This window comes from Neolamprologus brichardi, chromosome 15, assembly GCF_056152115.1.
Source record: "Neolamprologus brichardi isolate AB-2024 chromosome 15, ASM5615211v1, whole genome shotgun sequence".
NCBI lineage: Eukaryota > Metazoa > Chordata > Actinopteri > Cichliformes > Cichlidae > Neolamprologus > Neolamprologus brichardi.
The window spans coordinates 4,183,286-4,204,807 of NC_142118.1; the positions used below are offsets into that span (position 1 = coordinate 4,183,286).

General features: G+C 40.2%; 2 protein-coding genes across 2 annotated transcripts; one reads left to right on the forward strand and one right to left on the reverse strand.

The window, feature by feature from the left end:
* The first annotated feature begins 1,925 nt into the window (after positions 1–1,925).
* gzf1 (GDNF-inducible zinc finger protein 1) lies at positions 1,926–8,800 on the forward strand. Its single transcript, XM_006793010.3, has 8 exons — positions 1,926–2,244; positions 2,760–3,775; positions 3,909–4,092; positions 4,169–4,335; positions 4,759–4,853; positions 6,807–6,974; positions 7,094–7,251; positions 7,479–8,800. The coding sequence occupies exons 2-8, from the start codon at positions 2,772–2,774 to the stop codon at positions 8,199–8,201; spliced, it is 2,499 nt and encodes an 832-aa protein (XP_006793073.2). The 5' UTR covers positions 1,926–2,244; positions 2,760–2,771; the 3' UTR covers positions 8,202–8,800.
* A 315-nt stretch (positions 8,801–9,115) lies between these two features.
* napbb (N-ethylmaleimide-sensitive factor attachment protein, beta b) lies at positions 9,116–20,197 on the reverse strand. Its single transcript, XM_087852320.1, has 11 exons — positions 19,982–20,197; positions 18,473–18,552; positions 18,121–18,237; positions 16,820–16,866; positions 16,366–16,443; positions 16,184–16,239; positions 13,887–13,971; positions 13,685–13,789; positions 13,536–13,604; positions 13,407–13,457; positions 9,116–10,257 (listed from the first exon to the last, which is right to left on the reverse strand). Exons 1-11 carry the CDS (start codon positions 20,080–20,082, stop codon positions 10,156–10,158), a joined length of 891 nt encoding a protein of 296 aa, XP_087708446.1. The 5' UTR covers positions 20,083–20,197; the 3' UTR covers positions 9,116–10,155.
* Positions 20,198–21,522: the final 1,325 nt, after the last annotated feature.

Consider the following 21,522-nt stretch of genomic DNA (forward strand, 5'->3'; position numbering starts at 1 on the left):
ATACAGTCCAGCACACAAGCACAGCCCAAACATAACCATCACAATCCAACTCCCTGAATTCTACTGTTGTGTTTTTTCATTTTTCTTTTTTTTTTTTACAGTGTGTGCGCACTCTGTAGCCTCAAATTAAATCTGCCTTGGCTCTCACTTTTGCTTTTTCACTCACACAGTGCACATTTTGTCGTGTTGTTTGTGCGCTGTGGAATGTCAGCACTGGTATTTTCAGTCGTGTGGAGGAGTCTGCCCATAGCAGAACAAACACAGCCCAAAAGTCGGCGCAGTGTTTTGTTTGCTGAGCCCATCACCTTTCAGCAGGCTTTTGCACGTCACCTTCTTCTCTGGCAACCTAATGTGGGAATTTAATTTGTTACTGGAAGAACCCCTGGCTACTAGGCATGCCATAGTCTAGCAACATCTGACACCTTGACTGAATAACACAAACTGCACTGGAGTAAAAAGTCAACCAGTATCAGCTGAAAGTAGATCAGATAGTCTTGTTTCTGCAATGACTGTTTGACCTTTTGTTATTTCAGCGATGCAGCATGTGTTCATCCTCTTGATTACAGATGTCAACCACTGATGACATGTAGAAACAGTTCATCTATTTTTCTACCCAGTCTTCATTCTGACAAAGCCTCCTGTCACATCATAAACCACAAATACTGAAGTGCCCTTCGTATTTACCCTTGACTATACCACAAACCAGAATCTGCTTAACTCTTTACTGTGCTACACAGGAACAATGATAGTGCGACTTAGACATAACCACCACGATTGCTTAAGCTATTCTTTTATCATTTTTTGGAAAGCGGCCTCTATAAACAGAAAACATTTATATAGGTCTTCTAGGCTGACTGAAACCTTCATTTAGATACGCCTTAAACAACAAATGTGCTTGCAAGCTCAAAGTGTAAAATGCATATATGTCTTCTCATTATTTTCCACAAAGTAATCAGTTTCTCATTAAACTCCACCCCCCCCCCCCCCCCCATGCTAATACTTTACACAATATTAATATCTATGCAAATACCTTTAATTCCCATCAGCCTGCAGTTGCAGATTATCACAAATGCAGATGTTTTGTGTATTGTAAGGACCTGTTGTATGAAAACGGCGATCTGTAGCATATAGTATATATGGTAGGAAAGCAACCAGAACCAGGTGAACACAGTGTTCCAGGTCAGAGCTAAAGCCTCCACAGCGCTGCACACAGAGAGCAGCATGAGTCACCGGAACAGAGAGATTGCTAGCTTGCAGAATTCATTAAGACAAATGTAATGGATTTCCTCTGGAAGGAATAAAAAAACCTTGGCAGCTGCAGAACAGCACCCCAGTGAATCCTCAAGTAGGTTTCCATCCACCTTTGGAATGGCAGCATTTTGCAACCCTGCAGATGATATATGTTTGGTCTGACTGTAAATGAATTAGCTTAAGTCCTTCAGCATGCTGGCCTGTTTTACCTCGGTACTGGTATTCCCTCTGCAGCACTAAACTATTACACTATATACAGTCCATGATATTATACAGGGAAATTATTTGATATCATAGAAGGCTGCCACGTGATACTAGCGACCAGAAAGCGAGCTACATTATAAATTACAGGCACTCCAGAAAACTGTCCAGCCCTAAAAGACTGCAGACTGTACATAATGCATTACCACAAAGTGCTTTTTAACCCAACACAAGCGGCGTATAGCGCGTTGCTGTCCTACTGTGCCTTGCTGCCACCATGTGGGTGCTAGGAGTAATGTTTTCATAAGCATTATCTTCTATCGCGATTAAGAGTTACGGTAACACGGGGACTTGGCTGTCATTGTTCTGTAAGCAGTTTATTTCACTCAAAATAAAGGCAGTTGCAGTAACATGAAAACTGCAGCATCCTATTGATTAAGCAATGGACAGTATTTTGGCGCAAAGGTAAACCGATATAAAGTGCTATCTAGCTAAATTAGCACAACAGTAGTCACGGGTGAACAAACGTTCGAACACCGTCTAGTTTTAGATAAGGTCCTGCGCTTATAGTCAATAACCCGACACAAAACGACCCAGAAACAGCAGCTGTACTCAGCAAATCACGATTTTAAACGCGACTGCAAAATAAAGACTGATCCCAAATCAGTCTAAACGGCACCGGATGTCGGCAAAGTAAAGAGACAAGTGGCGTTTTCGTGAGTGACTTGTTCCAGGAAGTGCTCTCCGCCGAGTAGAGCATTTCTGAAGGGCTGCCATTTTACCGAGTTTACGGTAAGAAAACTTGCTTCGTTTCGCTGTGTATATTGCTGGCTGCTACACTGCGTGCAGCGTGTCGTACTACGATGTTGTGTTACCAAAGAAACACACATTAGTTACATACGAAGTGCTAATTTTTTTCTAGCTAACCTAGCTTGTTTGCCACAGTGCATGTGACGCTGCTGTTAGCATTTGCTGTCAGTGAGTGGCATCGAGACAAAACCACAAACGTGTTACATTTAAACCACTTTAAGTAATTATATGTACGTTTTTCTGACATCGGGGTCATTTTAAGGAACTCGCTGAGCATTTACTGCCCTCTAGTTAATTATTAACTGCCATTTCCCTATTATTGTGTTCATCTCATTTCCTAATAGACTAAATGTCACTTTAACTGCTGTAAAGTTAGCCTCTTCTAACGATGGCTCAAGCTAATGTGGATTTAAGCCGGTATAGTCTTTTCATAGCACATACACAAATGTCAGTGCTGAGTAACAAACACAGCCAATTACAGCTCAAGTTTTTCTCAGGTGCCCGAGTGAATGATGGGGAGCAAAGCGGTCCAGCTTACCTCAGGCTCGCATCATGAGCACATTCTGGCTTCTCTGCATGACCTGAGGCTGCAAGGTCAGCTGAGTGACGTCACCGTGCAGGTGGACTATGAGGGAGATGTGGAGGAGTTTCATGCCCACCAGGTGATGCTTGCTGCATCCAGTGGCTACTTCAAGAAAATTCTGCTGTCTCCGGACGCATCTCGTGATAAACTGTCTCTCTCAAATATGCACTCGGAGGATTTCTCTGCATTTCTGGAATTTGTGTACACCGGTAAAGTTGAAGTTGCCAGAGACAGGATAGGTAATGTTCAAGCAGCGGCAGAGTTTTTGGACTGTGATGATCTGCTGAAGGTTTGCGGTGAAGCCATAAGCACAGAAATAATACAAAAGCCCACAAAGAAAAGCTCAAAAGTTGTGGCTCCAGATGATGTGCATGGTGCTCAAAAAGAAGAAAAGGCAAACAGGAAGAGGCATTGTAGAAGCTTGCTGGTTAAGCAGCAGCTGTCTCCACATAGGCAGAAGACAGTGACAGAAGTCACTTCAAAAAGATTCAAGGCAAAGAAAACAGTGAAGGATGAAAAAAGGCGGGGAAGAAAGACACAGGCGAAACTGTCTGGCAGTAAGGTGCAACAGAGAGGCGTTTGTACTAAAATAGTGCCTTTAAACATCAAAAATCAAACTATTGATAAAGATGGAGAGGAGGATGAGAGCAGGACTGAAGATAAATCTGAGCCAGAGAAAGAAAAAGCCAAAGAAGACGAGTGTTTACTGGGAGACCCTGCCTCTGATGGGGATGACTGGGAATGTGAGGACGATGCGCAGAGTAAGGATTCTGGAGACCCGTTGTTTTTACCACCCGGAGAGGAGCAGGAGGAGGAGGATGAGGAGGAACAATCCAAGCAGACTTTAAAACAATCATCCAAGGCCCAGTTCCAGTGCAACAAGTGCCAGCGGACTTTCCACTATGAGAAGAGCTACTTAAAGCATATCAGGTAACATGATAATAATGCTTTAGCTCTAATATAGCTGGAATTATGTACTGCAACGTACAGTATGTGCATTATATCATAATGTACATGGTATATATTTTTAAATAATGCTGCAACTTGTTGGTGTCTTGGTGAGTACGTACCATGGCGTGAAAGCAGATGTGGTTTATCGCTGTGAGACCTGCTCGCAGACCTTTGCAAACCGCAGCAATCTGAAGATCCATGAAAAGCACGTTCACAGTAACGAGAGGCTCTTTGTCTGCGAATCCTGCAACAAGACCTTTAAGCGAAAGAAGGACGTCGTCCGCCATCAAAGACAGGTGAGGACCGGTAGAATTTCTAACAGACATATTAATGTTATTTTAATAATGTGGAGTTTCTGTCGCGGCTGCTTAGGTCCATGAACGCAATCTGAGACACATCTGTCCCGAATGCGGGAAATCACTCAGCTCCAAAACTGCCCTGTTGTTGCACGAGAGGACGCACACAGGCACAAAACCCTTTGAGTGTACTGACTGCAGGGCCAGATTTACCCAGAACTCTGCCCTCAAGATGCACCGCAGGTACGGAGATGGTTAAATAAAGCCTCGGGGTAGGGGTGGGCCTGCAAAAGCAAGAAATTGACCGAAAGCTTTTAATCGTGGGAGAGTATTAAGGGTGTCATTTGAGTTATTCTCTTTATAGTGAATCCTTTGATATTAGCATCCCGCTACTTAGTCATGAAATGCATCACCAACAGTATGCTAAATTAATAGCTCAGACCAGGCATCTTTATATATAGACTACTTTCACCAGAAACAGCTGGAATATCAGGCTGAAGGTGCTGCCATTAATTGGAGATCAGGCACGAGAGCCTCCTTTGTTTACTTTACCGTCAAAGAACAACTGGACTGTTTTTTTTAATGGCAGTTCTGTGTGTTCATGTTTATGTAGTGTATGTGTAAGTAGATGATGAGGTTTTAACCTTTGTGTTTACACATGTGTAGGACTCACACAGGAGAGAAGCCATTTGCATGTGATGAGTGTGATGCGCGGTTCACTCAGAAGCACATGCTGGCCTACCATAAGAGATCGCACACAGGTAAAACCATAATTGAACATTAATAACTAATCAGATTTGAGCATTGTCATCAAGAGCATGTTTCATCTTGTCATTTCTTTGCGTTTCTGTGCTTTGGTCATTTTTGGCATTACGGACCTGAATGAAGAGAAAAAGAAAGTTTTCACATGACTTTATGCAGTATGTTAAAAACTAAATACACCCCATGATTGAGTCGCTTGTAAACCATCTTTAGCGGCAATAACTTGAAGGAATTGAGCTCTGCGTGACTTTATCTGTCTTTCATTGTGTTGTGGAGGAATTTTGGCCCTCTCTTCTTTGCAGTGTTGTTTCAGTTCACTGAAATTTGCTGGCATTTATTTATGCACAGCTCTCGTACACTCCTACCACAGCATTTGCGTCAGGTTGCGGTCTGGACTTGGGGCCATTGCAGCAACTTGATTCTTTTAATTTAAAGTCATTCTGTTGGAGATTTGCCGCTGTGCCTGGGATCGTTATCCTGTCCTGCATGACCCACTTTCAGCCAGCTGTTATCTGTCAGACAGATGGCCTCACATTTGACTCTAGAATACTTTGGCATACAGAGGAGGTCAACTCAATGACTGCAAGTTGTCAAGGTCCTGTGACTGCAAAACATCACTCCTCCACCATCGTGCTGGAAAGTCAGTATTGTTTGTTTGTTTTTTGCCAAATGTGCCACTGTGCATTATGGCCAAATATATCAATTTGTCACCTGGTCTGTCCAAAGGAAATTGTCCCAAAAGTCTCGTGGTTTGGTAAGATCCAACTTTCCAAACCTAAGTTGTGCTGTCCTGTTCTTTTTTCCCCTCTTAACGCCCAATAAACTTTAAAATTTAACATGCTACCCGAGCACTGTAGAGTCCTGGGTTTTTTGCATTGCATCTGAGCATTGCACGATTTGAGTTTGAGTTCAGTTTGTTTGCACATCCAGACCAGCAAACTACTAGGGGTGGGGGAAAAAATCGATACTGTGTAGTATCGTGATATTTTGTTTGCTAATAATGTATCGATACAGGGACAGCAGAAATCGATATTTTGTTACAAAAAGGTTTTTGTGCTCTGACTTCAGAGCATGTTGATCCTTTTTCTGAGCAAGAATCCTGACATTCCTTCACTGTCCAAATGTGTTTAACTTTTTTTTGGCAGGAATAAACATGACAGTTTACTTATTTTAATTTAAGACATGTTTTATTTTAATTAAGTTTAAAACTTTTTTTATTTGATGTAAAATTATATTTTGTTTTAATTTACTTTCAAATTCTTCAGTTGCTGAATGAGCTGCATAGTTTTCATAAACTGCATAGTTCAGAATAGCTATAATTGTACCAGATGGTTGCGTTCAGTTAAGTTGGACTAGACTGTAATACAAACCGTTCAGTTTGTCAACAATAAAACTGAAATGAGAGAAAGACTGAGTGCGAGACTTTATTAGATAAAATGAATATTGCTAAAGTTTACCTTTATGTACAGAATCTGAATATCGCAAAATATTTTAAAAAATTGCAATAATATCGTATCGTGCGTTAAGTATTGTGATAATATCGTATCGTGGGATGTATGGTGATTCCCACCTCTACAAACTACCAAAACATCTGCTTTTATAGAGGTGCTCACGCTTGCGGATGATCAACGAATTAAGTACATTTGATTAGCAGCACCTGGCATTAGCATTAATGGCTGTTTTCTGATTAATGAAGTGTTAGGAGGTTTTTAAAAAATACCCTCATTAAAATATCTTAAAACAGCTAATCATCTGAGGATGCTTCGTGGGGATGTGTTACAGTTTTTATCCTCTGCGCCTATAGTTTCTCCCTTAAAGCTCATTGGAGATTATTTTTTTGGTCTATCTCCACAAACAGTATTTCTTAAAGGAAAAAGTCCTGAAGTGTGAGCACACTAAAAACAAAACTATCTACACATACAAGACCATAACTTTTTGTTCTCTCGTGTTAGGAGAGAAGCCATTCATGTGCGAAGCCTGTGGGAAAAGCTTTGCATCTAAAGAATACCTGAGACACCACTCAAACATCCACACAGGCTCCAGACCATATAAGTGTGAAACCTGCGGTAGAGGCTTCGCTCAGAGGAATTCTCTCCACCAGCATTTAAAAATACATACAGGTAAAATGTAGATGTCGTTTTTCATTTAATAGTTATATTACATTGAATTTATAGGTGATTTTTCATTAATCTCTTCCTCACTATTTTTTATATTTTCTTGTTTCTTTGGTGGTTGTCAGGCGAGCGTCCGTACAGCTGTAAAGACTGTGACAAGCAGTTCACTCAGCTCAACGCACTGCAGAGGCATCAGCGTATTCACACAGGAGAGAAGCCCTACATGTGCGGCCTCTGCAAACGCACATTTACAGACAAGTCCACCCTACGCAGGCACACTACGGTGAGCAATACTTCTCTTAGAAAAAGTCGTTTCACCTACACGGGTACAGAGTTTGTTTAACTTGTATTGTGGCAGGAGCTGAAGTTCCCGTATTTAGAAAAAAAAGACACATAAGCTGATGATTTTTGGATTTTTTTGTACAGTGATTGTAGATCTTAAAAAACAGAAAAAAGAAAGAAACCTGCACTGACTGCTGCAGAAATAACATCGGATTCTTTGACCTTCAGATTCATGACTCAGATGCTCCGTGGAAGACCTACCTGGTGGTGCTGGAGGGAAACGTGGAGGAAAAGAAGCCCAGATCTCCCACTAAGATAAAGACAGAAGAAGCAGGACCAGGAGAGCATAAGAGCACGCCCAGGAAAAGTGCTACAACTGCTGCTGGCGATGCTCCTGATGCTGCTGTTAAAACCCACACCGACTCCATTGTGATTCCATCTGAGCCAGTCAGCGTTCCTGCTGAGTGGCTGACCAGTCACGGAGCCATCGCTCTGGTCAGCCACAGCACTATCGGCGGGATCACTGTTATCCACACGGATGTCACACCAGGGACTCAGATCCAGCCCATCGTAGCCACTGACAATACAGGGACCAGTGTCATTTCTATAGATGGGTCAGCCATCCCTGTTCCCTTCCCTTTACCAGTGTCAATGGCTCACTCTGTCCCCATGTCCTCTGAAGCGCCCTCTACTTCTCTGTCTGTACCCACTCTCTCAGTTCCTGTTTCTGAGGGGTTTTTAGCATCAGTCTCACAGATCCCAGGAGTTTCGACATCATCTGTGCTGGAAGCTGCAGCTTCGCAAACTATTTTGGCTCCAGTTTCAGACTCTAAAGCCGCTTCAGATACTGAACCTCCGGACCCCAACATTCAGACTGTGGTTATTGGTGAGAATAATTGTGGGAGAAAACAGCCAGTATCCAAAGTGAAGAACAAGAAAGGACTAAACTGAGACCTCAAAATAAGATGTGTGTAGGGGGTGAATGTAAATAGTTTATTTTACTGGCTTCACTGACAGTTTCAGCTGTCTCAAATCAAATCATGCTACCTTATGTGTATTCTTTGGGTTTTTCACGATTATAATTATCTGAGTTCTGGTGTTTTAGGAATAGCGTTAGCACTTTTTGTTTGGCATTTCAACATCACACTGTTACAGAGGTGAAGCTAAAGTTTAATCTGACACGAATCCCAGTGAATACAAATGAACTGAAGATTTTAATCAATTACACATGTTCAAAAACATGTTTTAGAATATTTTACAACACTTTTGTATTAATTACAGAGAAACGCTCTGCATGTAAAATACTGCAGCTGTGAAACAGCAGCAACGAACTTTTGATCATTTAATCTAACTGTGAACAAAATTGCTTAAATCCTTCAAAATCCTGGCACTTGTCTCTGTTTGAAATTGTCCCTCAGCTGCTAGTACGCACAGCTAAGGCATCAATTTCAAAAATATGTCACCTTCTTGTTATCGCATTCACAAAATATTCAGAAAACTTAACCTCTGACCTTGAGGTCACTGAGAATAAAACCAGTCTGAGATTTTTATTAGATACACTTTTGTGTTATTTTGAGAATCCTACGTTGCCTTGATCTCGAGTTATCACATTCACAAAGTTCGGTGTCCACTTGCCTGCCTGACGACAATCAGCCTTTTACAACAGAGGGGTAAAAAACTATTTAACAGAAAACCTTGGATAAGAAAAACTACAGTTTAAGTTTTTTTTAAATAGAAAACAAAATGCTATCATTTACATGTAAAACTTTGGCCTCATCTGTCATGTGTGTGTCATCATGACAGAGTACAAATAGTATTAAAGCTAAGCTAACCTGCTTGAGGTAACACCAAAGGCAACAACAGTATGGGATATAATGCCTTTATTAATTTCCATTTGCACAAGCATACTGATCAAATCCACAGCCCACTGTTATCCCACCTGGGAGCAGCTGGGTACACGGGGCAACTGACCCTTTAGTAAACACTTTGGTCTGGCTAACAATAGTGAAAGTACACAACACTGAACTATACACAATGACATGCTTAGCGACTGGCCATTTGCAAGGTTTACAGTGCAGTAGTAAACCTTCAATGATACGTTTACAGCACATTATGAGTGACTAATGATGCTCATCAGCACAGGATTACAGCCCTGGGTATAAGAAGTAAGGAGATCTGTGTCAGTGCTTTTCATTCAACAGTACAAACTCTAAATCGCAGCTTCAAACATTCAAAGTATCATTAAGTTGACAAATCCTAACGTAATCATAAACAGCAGTAATAAAATTACCTATAAATGTATAACAGTCTACACTTAGTGCATATCATTACCCTCCCTGTGGTGATAAAATGGAAGCTAAATAAGAGTTTGTGGATGTAATAAATTAATTTTGTTTTAAGATCTTTCTGTTTCCATCTCAACAACACAAGCTAAGATAATGGTACATTCTTTAAATTCATACAAAGCATGAGAAACATTACATAATCTGTTTAAATATACAATAAACTAGATTTAAAAAAGGAGAGAAAGAAGCTGCATATGACTAGTAAACAATAACTGTACAAAACATGCAATATTTCTTATCAGTACTAACTTCAAAACAGTATACACTGCTCTGAAATCCCCCAGGACAGATTTCAAGAGAAAAATGTATGCAGCAATCCTCTAGACAGAGGTGAGGGCGAGAGGATTTACATTCTGACCAGATTCAGACACGCTGAAACAAAGACAGTGCTCTGAAAGAACAGCAAGTGAGCAGTGAAATATTGAAAAATCATCAGTGGACACTCCTCTCCGGACGCTATACACAGTGAGGGGAGTGTAAGGGTGTGTGTTTGTTTGTGTGTTTGAAAGCATGCGTGATAAACTTTCCCTCCGTGCTGCGTTTCTACCCCGGGGTGTCTTTCATTTCAGATCCCCTTCATCGCCCTGGATGGTCTTTTTGATGCGCAGCAGGAGGGTTGTGTGCCACTGGTCCAGACGTGAGATTGAGTCAAACTCCTTTACCTGCATCAGGCAGACAAGGGCACACACAATTAGGGCTGCCACAAACCATTATTTTGATATTCGACTAGTCATCGATTATTTTTGCGATTAGTCGACTAATCAGATCATGTATCCACTGGACATAAAGCGTACAGATTATTGCACCAGCAGCATCTGCTCTTATATAACTATCATTAGCTTACAGCTTTAAGTGTTTAAGGTATGTGCTAACTAAAAATAAAGACAAGATGATTGTTTATTAAATTTTAATGAAATTTGCAGATTGTTTCGGTGAAGTTTAATAAACTCTTGCTATCTAAAATATAACGGGACACCGGAGTATATTCTCGACCATTTCACACTTCTGATAATCAGTTGTCTGCTTGATGTTTATTCAGTGTGTAAAAACTATAACTTTAATCTCAGCCAAACCGATTTACTCAGGAACAAATAAAATACTAAAAAAAATCCAAACAATAACATTTTTATCTATTTTATAAGTTATCTAAGTGACTTGTATATGTTTAACCTGAGTAGCGAAAGACGGCGGTGGGTTTGAAAACGATTTGCCGGGAGTCCGGTGTTCTCACGGGCTCTAGTTAGCCTAGCCCCTGGCTAGCTATCGAGCTAGCCAGGGGCTACAGAACAGACGTCTCCGAAAACGTCGGAGCGCTTTTGAAAATATGTGGTGTCTTGATAAACTGAGCAGATATTTGAGGTTTATACAGTAACATTCTCGCCTGAAAATATATTAAACGTTTATTTTGTGACCCAGAAAGAATAATAAGAGTAATATTAAAACTAACTAGCTGCCGCCATTGTTGGAAACTGAGCAGGGCTGCGCTATGAATTCTGGGACAGAGCTACTTCTTCTTCGGGGTTTAACGACAGCTGGCATCCTTGTACATGCAGTGCTGCCATCTTCTGTTTCAGTCCGTTATTACACTCTTAAATCCTACTACTTATTCATGCTTCTTTTGTGATCTTACAAAGCTTCAAACGACGCGTGGACTATTAAATCAGTCGTCGACGATTTTGATAGCTTTGCATCACCAGCATTCTATCAAAAGTGGTGCATTTTCACAAACAAGATCCTTTTTAGATGGTCCTTTATGTAAAAGGCTGTACTCCAAAAATAACCATGGTGCCTACCTATTGGTTTGTGGATGCCTGTTTTGAAGCCTTGACTGACCATATTTGTACAACTACAGGAGCGCCAGGTTATCATTTAACTTTAACAAGCTTAGAGTCAAGTAGTTAATTCAGTTCAATTCAATTCAATTTATTTATATAGCACCAAAAGCACAACAACTGTCGCCTCAAGCCGCTTTATATTCTAAGGTAAAGACTAGGGATGGACCGATCCAATATTACGCGTCTGATACTGACCTAAATTACTGGATCGGCTATCGGAGAGAAATAAAAAATGTAATCCGATCCATTAACTATCACAAAAGCACCTCACAAAACTTGCGACATGGCGTAACCTAGCTCATGACCTTAGCACGTCAGAGCTGTATGCGTCATTTAGAGCATTTGGAGCCTCGCTACCAAACCGGCATTTCATCTCCGAGAAAAGCAAGTGTGTAAGTTCATCTCTAAATGTTTTAAAGCATTCCTGCATTAAGCTTAACAACCGATATATGGAGCGACTGCCTCTTCTTCTCCCCCCCTCCCTCTCCAGCGGATAAACAACAGCAGCACGTTTAAACTTGATAAGCTGTTGTTAGAATGTATTTAATATTACTTTCTACACCAGGATCCTTTTCTACGTAGCTGACAGCTGGTAACTGTGCAGGGGCGAGTCTAGCAAAGTTTAGCCAGGGGGGGCAGGTAGGGCATTAACAGGGAAAATTCTGTTGAAGAAAAATATTGAATCTTTTTAATTATTGTAGAAAAATAATTGATTTCTGTGCATTTGTTTTACACATACATTAAATTAAAGTTGATTACATCGATTAAGCATCATGAGGCGGAGGGTGGGGGGTGGTTCCCCATATTTTTTTGTTGGCAATCCCATTAGTTAGGTTGTTTAATATTTCCGCCAAGTACTCTTTAAAATACCAGAATAGAGATGATGGTGCAGGTTTAAGTTTATTAGACTGATAAGGTATAATAGAATAGCTTTAGTGTTTTGTTTTTTTAAACTTGAGTATGAACTTATACAAAATGCAGCAAAATATATAAAAAAAACAGTTTTATTGATTCTAAAATACACTATATCGGATTCATATTGGTATCGGCAGATATCCAAATTTATCGGTATCGGACATTAAAAAGTGGCATCGTTCCATCTCTAGTAAAGACCCTACAATAAAACAGAGAAACCCCCAACAACCAAATTGATCCCACTTGAGCAAGTACTTGCCGACAGCGGGAAGGAAAAACTCCCTTTAAACAGGAAGAAGTTAGCAAACTATAACCACAGAATGTATGGATATGCTACACAAACACAGCTACATGCTAAGTAGTGCTTAGTAACTAACTACTAGGATATCACTTACATAAACTGCACAACAAACTGTACATTGGTCAGACAGCTGCATGGTTGAAAAGTCAGCTCAGTGAGTTGAAGCCTGAAGACTTATGGCCTAGTTGGAACCGAGGTCACATAAAGCGAAGCAGCCCTTATAATTAAGCCTTAATATTAATTTACAGGGAAGGTTAAAAAAGATTCCTCTGTACAGTTGTAAAAAGCATTAAAATTAACCCAGGGACCAAAACAATTTTTATACCAGGCTGTAATTATGGTTATTCCTCCAGTACAGTCATGCGTTTTAATATAGGAGTCCGTGGGGACCGACTCATTTTTGGAACCAACCTCAAGTGTCTATTTCAGGATTGGCTTAATTTTTCAGCCCCAAAGGTTTACACTTGGTTTATTCAAACTTCTGGCACGAGGACGCTTTTCGCTCTGTGACTCCGAGTTAATTTTAAACTGTCTTTTATGAGTTTAGCTGTTATGATTACCAGGCTGCACTATACACTACACTTTGCAACACATTCACATACAAAGTCCATGGAGAATTGCAGAGTTCCAGCCTTCAGCTTCCTTGAATAAAAATTTAACTAAACTACAAGTTGAAACAGTTGCAAGCTGACGCCTACACTCTCCAAACGCTTTATTAAAAAAGAAGAAGAAGAGAGTTTTCAGTGTATACAAGACTTACTGCCTCTGTGAAAGCATCGCTGTTCTGCTCCTCGTGAGCCTCAAGGAGTTTCTGTTAAAACAAAGAGATGTAGGTCACTCATAGAAACTGAATAGATTAAGGGAAGAAAGTAAGCCGCCATCCAGCTACCTTCAACAACTTGCATTCTCTGGAGTCGGAAAAAGCCGGGAACATCTCCTCATACTTCTCAACAGCGATCTACGGAGAGGCAAAGTTAAAATTCTTCCAGAATTCATCATCCCAGATCCTGAGAGTCACTCACGAAGGCGTAAACTCACCTTAGCGTTGAGCTCGTCAACGATGAAGTGACAAAGAGAAGCTTTGAAGAAATACTCCTTGGCGCTGTATTTCAGCAGCGGGTTGTCCATCGTGTTGGCTCCAACCTGGATATAAATCCATATCATTCAACATTTATCAGAAATGTCAAAACTGAGTTAGGAGCCTCATGCACAAATACAAAGCAGAGCACTGTAGACACACCTGCTCGTAGATCTCGATAGCCTTCTGGTACTGCTCCAACTGAGCGCAGTAAGCTCCCACTTTCAGCAGACACTTGTTGGCGGAACTAAGGACAGTGTGTAAACAGTACACAGTGAATCTAATGCAACCTGTATAACCATGAGGGCTGTTTGCAACCAGTGTTGCACAGTTCTCAAAAAGTGCTATGCTAAGGCTACGTCCACACGTACCCGGGTATTTTTGAAAACGCAGATTTTTCTATGCGTTTGCACCTTTCGTCCACACGTAAACGGCGTTTTTGGTCACTGAAAACGGAGTTATTTAAAAACTACGGCTAGGGTGGATATTTTTGAAAACTCCTTTTTTGCATTTACGTGTGGACTAGAAAAACGGAGAAAACGCAGCGTCAAAGGTGGGCGCATTTATTTGACGTCACACTGTGCGCCACGTTATTGTTTCGGTGAAATGAATTTCTACAATACTGTTACTGTTAATTGTACTCTCTGCAGTGTTTAAATGCTTACATATACACACACAGTTACTGTCCCTCCACACATACGACTCGGTTCTGCTTCAATGCCCCAGCTTTGTTTACTTTTTCCCACCGAGGATTCTAGACTTCTGATTGGCCAACATTTCTGCACGGTTAGGAATATAGCGCCACCTGCTGCTTTGGCATGTTCCTAGCAGCGTTTTCTTTCATTTCTGCCTTTATGTGTGGACGGGATTATTTTTTAAAACGAAAATGGAAAATCTCCGTTTTCAAAAATACCCGTGTACGTGTGGACATAGCCTAAATTAGTTTCGAATGCTGATTTATTAATAACGAGTGCGTCCATGAAGTGAAGCCAATGCCACAGTTTTGTGCAGCTCAGCCCACCTGGATAAGATTTGTTATTGGTTAGAGATTATTTAACACCTGCTGCTATTTTTAAACTAATACTGTTTCTGCTTTAATGACTATCCTCTTTCTACTTGTGTAATGGATTGGACTATTGAACAAAGACTTCAGTAAACAGCTATGTGAGAGTAATCAATGCTTAACGCCAGTCAGCCACAACATTACAATCACAGACCGATGGAGGTGAATAACACTTGATCTTGTTTTGCTTGAATGTTCATGCAAAAAACAAGTATCTTAACAATCTTACTGCACCAGCTGGCAATGTCAGCTAAAGGGGAAGAAAAAACTGCAGTTCCTCTAGTTCTCTATTTTATTAGTATGTTGCTTTGCACTTATCAGAAGATATCTGTCTGTGTGTTGCACCTGCACAATGTTTAGATGTAGCTTGCTAACAAAGCTTGCTAGGAGTAGCTGGTAACTTAGCACACCACCCTTTTTGTCCATAAAACTAACATAGCAGCGGCAAAAATGTAACAAACCCATCACCGATGGTCGAAGTCTCACAGCTATGTCCACTTTCTTATATAGAGTCGATGCTGCAATACCTTCTGCAGCAACCAACATCCCTTTAGTGGCTCATGATAAAACAACCGACCCATCTTCTAAACCAGCGGTGTGACACGTGAAGCCCACGAGCCTGAAATGGTCTTGCAAAGACTCAAAAACTGGATATCTTTGGAAAATGTGAAGGAGGGCATAGATTTTAAACTTATATCTGTACTTTCATGAATTTTACAATGTTTCCTAATAATAAAGACTTCCCCCATACACATTCATACTACAGTAATAAAGTAACAGATAAGCAATTAAAAGACAAAAAGTTTCCTTTTTTATAAGTTGAAAGAAAAGAAAAGAAAATATAGCTTTTTCTATTATTTTATACATTCATTTCTCACAATTGAAGCTCAAAGAGTCATGCTGACACACTTCCTTATTGCGAAGAAAAACTGGGACACATTAGAGAGATTGCACTTCTTTTTCTTGCATTAAGATATTTCAACGATTAAATGTGCAGTTAATGTACATACGATGTAAGATGAGTTTGAAATTCCTGTTCTAAACTCAGCTAGTTCTCAATCTAGCTGGACATCAATCCAAGAAGGATTTAACCCTCAACCTGTCAGCATCCCAGCACCAGACACTAGAGAACATCTCCAGAAGCCTGTGTCCATACCCTGATGGGTTAGTGCTGTGCTGAAGTTGTGAGGTTACTTATTTAATATTGGGCTGGTGGTTTAATGTTGTGGCCGACTATTGTAGACCTTTACAGCTTCGATGAGGGTGCACACATATCTCTGAAACCTGAAATTACTTTTTGCTTTAATTTCTGAACTCAGAGCTGAAAAACAAAAAACAAAAAAAAAACCAATGACTGACAAAATCCAATATTTTACACTAGTAAAGGGAACAGTACCTGTTCGACTCTTCTCCTTTGTAGTAGTCTGCTGCTTGTTCATAATGTGCAATCGCCTTTACAGAAGACAAAGCAACAAAAAGCCCTTATATTTATATTTTCAATGTCCCTTGAAGAAAATTTGCACCATAATTAGTTTTAACAGTAGTTGGTAGTATAATCAGATTACATGACACCATTACCTTTTCAATATCAACTAGTTCAGACTCGTATATCTCTGCAATACTGATGTGATGTTTGGCTGCGATGGTAAATCTTCCCTGAAGGACAAAGAAAGGGGGAAAAAATCATTACACACTGGATCTATCCAGACAGATGCCTCTCAAGTCAATGAAAGGTTCCACTCTGAGTGCTGAGAGGGGAGGTTAAGTAGCAGCCTGTGGGGCTCCATCTACAAGACATTTAAAAATCACCCTCTTTAAAGGAACATGAAGAAAAACAACAAGAAAAAGGCAAATTGGAGAACAACATTCAATAAACACAACATGGGCAGTGGATATGTTGATACTGGCAGAGGCAGTCTGCTACAGCACAGATGTGTATGAGGGCCTTCGGTTATCCAGGTGATGGGACTTCTAGTACAGTCTTGGAAAAAACAAAACTACAAGTCACAATCAGACACTATAAAAATCTTACCATGTCTGTGTATATATCGATGGCAGCATTTAAACACTTGATTGCCTCTTTTAGCAGCATTAAGGGAAGAGGAGGGAACAGTTAGACATCATGTAAGCTTTCTCACACTTTCTCTTGCACAGCATCGTGTTGCACATCGGTATACACGGGATGTTCTTTCAGCGGGGTGAAATGGTGTGAGTCATACAATTATCTAACACGCTTTTCATAAAAGAGATTTCTTACCTCTTACTTATAAAGGTAAAATATAAAAATACTGGTAAACACACCTGTGGTATCAGTTTTAAAATCCTATGTAACCTTGTTCTCGGGTTATCACATTCACAAGACTTTCAGAAAACTTGATCTCTGAACTTGACCTCAAGCTCAAGGTCACCGGGATTCAAACTCGTCCCGGGTTTTTAGGAGATGCAGCTATGGTATGACTTTGAAGCTCAAGGTGACGACAGTACCCCACATCAAGAAAGAGAGTGACATCAGTCACAGGTAAATAGCATGCAGCTCAAAGAAACAATCTTACACAACACGGTGAACAAGCTGCTTAACATGCCAACATCAAAGTCACAGCAGGCTGACAGTGAAACCTATGGAAGCTTTTGTTTCCACTACTGGCAGAAGAAATTGCAGGCTATTTTCTCAAACCTTTGAGTTAGTAAGATTAAATTTCAAGTTAGCTCTGCCAATCAAGAAGCTCAGTGAATGACACCTTTTCCTTGTTACCTGGAAACAGGTGGCAGATGGTACAGACACATGCACACGCAAAATTGGACAGTGATAGCATCATTGAGCTACCAGTGTACATCAAACATGAACATATTGCAGTTGTGCTGAAAACAATGCCAGGCGATTCAGCTAGCAACACAAAAACTTCATTTGTAATTCATTTGGCTTTCATGTAGCACCTTCACAGAGCTTCCTTAATGACAGCGTCAACTTATATATTTAAGTTATTTTCTCAAAAATTTGACTTATAACTCAAACGTTTGTGATACGTAACCTGAAATTATTATTTATTTTTTTGTGGAACGAAGCTTCCATAGAAACCTTGCAGCCTAAAGCTCAGTCTAATGCATGATCAATAATCCAGTCAAGAAAAAGATGATTTTGCTCATGTGAATGCAGCATTCTCAGTGAGAGAAATAGTTCGTCACCCACTGAAAAAGCCATTGGGATGAGTGATTACTGAAAACGCTGCATCCAGATTAACAGAATCTGCTTTCTGGGCTCCACAATCAACACTTCATTCATTTATACAGTTGGAATATAAAGAGTATTAGATGTGATTAGCAGCCTGGTCTTACCATTAGGGTCAGACTTCTTGTAAGCATTTCCAGCATCGATGAAACTGGTGGCACAGTCGTGTTTGTTCTGCAGCTGCATATGGAGACGTGCAGCCTTGCAAAATGCATTTCCAGCACCTGGAGACGAGGGAGATGCCAAACTGTTACACACACACATACTGCACACTTTGGATTTAGCTGACACCCTTAATTATGCGCATAACTTGAACCCAATTTAAGTGTGGCACTTTCAAACTTTGCAGTTACAGCACCCAAAAAAAATTAATAAATAAAAACTTGTTCAAGAGAGCAGCAAAAGTGAGTGGAAAATTTTAAGGTGTGGATGTCATAAGCAATAATCAGTTCATCGCACCGCTCCAGTTCTTGGCCATCTTGAACATGTTGGCTGCTCTGCAGTACATCTCACATGCCTCTTCCACTTTGTGATGTCCCCTAAAAAAATATATTCATATGAGGAGAAAAACAAGAACACAGTTTTGAATTTAGTGCAAATGTTCATTGCATTTAGTTTATGAAGAGGACGATCATGCCGAGCTATATGTAAAGACACATTATTGTTCGATTTTCCACTAAGATGCAATGATTGGCTTGGCTAAATAAATCTTCTACACAGGCACTATAGAGCTCAATTCCTTTTGACAGCCAGCAGACCCCTGGGAGCTCCCTGTAGTCGTAATCATACTCTGGCCATTCAATCATGGCAGACGATTACATCATCGCCTGGGCGGCAACAGAATTAGCAATATGAAGCCTGGCAATGGTTATCCTGGATAAGAACTGCAGAGTAGTAACATCTGGGGCTCATCTGTGCAGAGGTTCAGAGAAAAACACCCCCCGAGTCACATGGGGCTATCGTCGAAGGCTTTTTGCATTAAGAGTCTAAACAAACAATATTTTTTATTAATTATTGGATAGAATATACACACGTTTGCAAGATTTAAATAAGGTAATGCTGATCTCTTCTGGGGTCACTGACAGTGGCAAAAGATTTGAATAGAGCTTCTGTAATGACGACCATTGGGAAAGCAAGACGCATGAATACAGGTACAGATATAAAAGAGGAACGTTTATTTCGTTAGAATTGGTCAGATAAACCAGAGGGTGTGAGTTAGGAGCTTCCTAATCAAAATACACTTCCTCCAAGCGTCCTCCATAGTTTATGTACAGCATGAATCTAATGACAGCATCTGCCATTGCTATAGTTATGGGGATTAACCAGGGTGTTGGTCACAGCTGAAGGCAACCATTAACTGTAGTTAATGCAATAAATTCACTCCTCTGCGGATTACATCAGGATTAGATGATGTGCTGCTGCTGGTGATTTAACTCTGATTACGTTGTTTTCTAATTTTTTTAAGTCCTTTTTATTTTGGGAGGTATTTAATTAAGAAACATGATCCAGGACTTGCCATTAAACTGATTTAATAGAAATAAACAGTTCAGTGACATTAATGAACTTACCAGTACACTGTATGTGTAAGCTGACATAACAGGCAGTATTAAACAAAGGAAAGACTTACAGCTATAGTAAATAAATTAGATATTTTAAGCTTGCTAAAACAGTCTGCTGCGTAGCCTCAAGGCCAGCGCTAAGTCTAGCAGGAGGTCGTGATCTGCTGGCTTGTTTACAAACCTAAAAACAGCTAAGTTAGCTAACTGCCTCGCAGGGACGATTGGACTGCATGTCATCTTCCTCTACGTTAACAATCAGCTAAACTTCTAGAACATTTAGCCTGTTCACATACGGACACCTCAGCTAGCTAACTGAAAGCAAGTGTGAATGGAAACAGGCTCCGTGCCAACTTTGCCGCTGACACTAAACGCTTGCTAGCTGTTGTTCTTTGGTGCAGTGCTGTCTTACCCTCCAAACATCCCTCCCAAAAAAGAACCAGACGACTTGACTTTTTTGTCAGCGTCGGCCATAAGCTGAATAGCTTCCTTCTCTTTCCCAGAGTTGTCCATTTCTTGTCTGTAGTTGGGGGAGGAAAAACAAGCTAACAGTTAAGCAAAAAACACCCGCAGAGGATTCAAGTGTGTACAGTAAGGATTACAGTCGATGGGGTTTATTTAGCGTAGGCGTGCACAGCTAGTGGCTTAGGTGAGTGCCGTGGCATCACGGGAGTTGGAGTGCTTTACGCTCCAAACTCAGCAAGAGTCGAGGCAAAAAAGAACTACAACTCCCAGCCAGATATGAGCAAATTTTCTTATGTCCGTGTTACGTAATAGCTTGTACCAAATTACAAAATAAATGTTGAATATTCGGCTTATTTTTTTCTTATTTCTTTTTTCTGCAGCATTTAATTATTTTTAAAACATATAGTTTAATAATAAATAAAATATTTTTGTCTGAATTTAGAAACACAACAATTAGTGTCCTTTGTGTTTCTGTACAGCAGAGGGCGCCAAAGCAGTGCAACTGACTAATTATACTATAAACATTTTGACTTTCCTAATTATTCATTTTGCTAAATGAAGCTCAAACAACTTTTTGTTGCTGTTGTTATTTCGACAAAAACTTCAAATTGCTTACATTATACTGTGCGTGTGTGCAGTTATGTCCTTTTTTAACTAAATTAAACTGTAGAGGGAAACGTGCATTTGGAAAATCTAATTCATTTTATGGGTTCAGCAAAACAATGCCATTGGGTACAATTAGACTTTGACTCTATTCTCCTGGTGAATGGAAATTCTCAATAAGGGCTTAAAAACAAACTGTCGTAACATGTGACCGTACATAGCCCCCTAGCTCAGCTGCTCTAACATTTATAAACTGTTAAGATTTCTAAAAGGTATGTGAGAAAGACACTATTGTGATCGTCCTATTTCTGTATTCAATCCTTCTAAGTCGTACAACAAGGCTCTCATTCAGAGCTGGTCAAACAGTAGGTTACAAATGATAATGCTTGTCATTTACATGATACAATACGTAATTACTTAAATATTAATTGTAACCAATTATGTAACAACAGTGAGTGTCTACAGCCATCTGCAAATGACGGTGGAGGCTCTGTCATGGTTTGTCATGGTTCATTTCAGCCAGTGGTGTTGGGGATCTTGTAAAAATTGAAGGAATTATGAACAGAAAAAAGTACACCAGCCTTTGATTGGCCGGGGCTTCAGTTTTCAGCATGAAATTCCAAACTCACTACCAATGCAGTAAAATATCTGGATAGAAAAACACATACTGGACCTTAACATTACTGAAGCCGTGTGGGATCATTTCGACAGAGATCATCCAAAGAAGCCTGGGGAAATATTCCTGCAGACTACTTAAAGAAATGACCAGAAAGCTTCCCTAAGAGATCTGATGAAGAATAAAGGTGGTCAAACCAAATACAGACTTTCAACTTTGTTGGAACTCTGCAAATTCCTTTCCCTTATGTACTCTATTTTCAAGGATAT

Bases quoted from the DNA above. Each gene is read 5' to 3' on its own strand.
- gzf1 (XM_006793010.3), top strand. From the start codon at position 2,772: ATGATGGGGAGCAAAGCGGTCCAGCTTACCTCAGGCTCGCATCATGAG. The intron at 3,776-3,908 runs GTAACATGATAA...TGTCTTGGTGAG, and splicing joins AGCTACTTAAAGCATATCAG to TACGTACCATGGCGTGAAAG. The intron at 6,975-7,093 runs GTAAAATGTAGA...GGTGGTTGTCAG, and splicing joins GCATTTAAAAATACATACAG to GCGAGCGTCCGTACAGCTGT.
- napbb (XM_087852320.1), bottom strand. From the start codon at position 20,082: ATGGACAACTCTGGGAAAGAGAAGGAAGCTATTCAGCTTATGGCCGAC. The intron at 18,553-19,981 runs GTAAGACAGCAC...ATATTTTTTTAG, and splicing joins TTGGGAGGGATGTTTGGAGG to GGGACATCACAAAGTGGAAG. The intron at 16,240-16,365 runs GTAATGGTGTCA...TCTTCTGTAAAG, and splicing joins AACTAGTTGATATTGAAAAG to GCGATTGCACATTATGAACA.